The following is a 990-nucleotide window of genomic DNA, read 5'->3' on the forward strand; positions in this document are numbered from 1 at the left end:
TTCAATAAAGTAGTAAGTCTTTCTTTTATCCATATAGCCTATTTGAAAGAGCAGCAGTGCAAAACACCTCTAACAATTGACTTTCAGACAGTAAGAAAACAGAGGTACCACAGGTACCTGACGGGGCCACCAGGTATCTTTGCATACTGGATGTTATTCAATAAAGTAGTAAGACTTTATTTCATCCATATAGCCTATTTGAAAGAGCAGCAGTGCAAACACCTCTAACAATTGACTTTCAGACAGTAAGAAAAACAGAGGTACTCAGAAAGAGAAGGGCAGGATACGAACCCGAGTCCCCAACGAACTCAAAACGAACATCACCAAATAGGCACGGGTGACGTCACGAAAACGTAACTCCCATCCCCCTCCCCTTAGCAACAAGAAGCAAGATGGCAGCGCCCAGTAACGCTGATCATTCTCCCGAGATATCGACGCCGCTGAAGATACCCAAAACCGAAGTCCCGTCTCCAGAATCCGAGGATCTAAGCGACAGCAACCAGTACTTATCAAACCCCTCCACACCTAACCGCTTCTCCCCTCTCAACGCGGGCTTGTCTGTGTCAGGGAGCGCAGGCCGTAGTGGACTGGCTGCTTCATCCTCCTCGAACAGCTTCGCCGCTTGCCGAGGGATGTCTTGGACTCCGTCCGAAACCAACGCCCTGATCGCGGTGTGGGGCAACGAGCGGCTGACGGAGGCGCGGATGCAGCAGCTGGAGGTCGCGGGGACCGTGTTCTCCGGGAAGGCGCCCGGTCCCGCCATGTACGAGCGGGTGTCCAGAGCCCTGGCGGAGCTGGGCTACGAGAGGACTCCGTCTCAGTGCCGGGAGAGGATGAAGGTACATAACACAGGGAACCATAGCTTGCTAGCTAGTAGTGAAGTGAGTTAGCCAGCTAAGCATGCTCTTCCATCACCAATCCATCAATGTAGCTGGTTGTCTATGGTTTGCTTGCTAGCCAATGGTAAGGTTAGCTAGCTAGCTAACGTTG

The 990-nt window shown here is 51.7% G+C and overlaps 1 protein-coding gene across 2 annotated transcripts in view; it reads left to right on the forward strand.

Moving 5' to 3' along the window:
* Nucleotides 1-373: 373 nt before the first annotated feature.
* Nucleotides 374-990, forward strand: part of msantd2 (Myb/SANT DNA binding domain containing 2) — a 4,309-nt gene continuing 3,692 nt past the window's right edge. For both annotated transcript variants that reach the window (XM_084441977.1, XM_084441978.1), the window contains exon 1: nt 374-839. In XM_084441977.1, the coding sequence (XP_084298103.1) occupies nt 393-839 (447 nt within the window). In that variant the 5' untranslated portion in view covers nt 374-392. The remainder of the gene's footprint in view (nt 840-990) is intronic.

The sequence above is a fragment of the Borostomias antarcticus genome, assembly GCF_949987555.1.
Source record: "Borostomias antarcticus genome assembly, chromosome: 1".
NCBI classification, from domain to species: Eukaryota; Metazoa; Chordata; class Actinopteri; order Stomiiformes; family Stomiidae; genus Borostomias; species Borostomias antarcticus.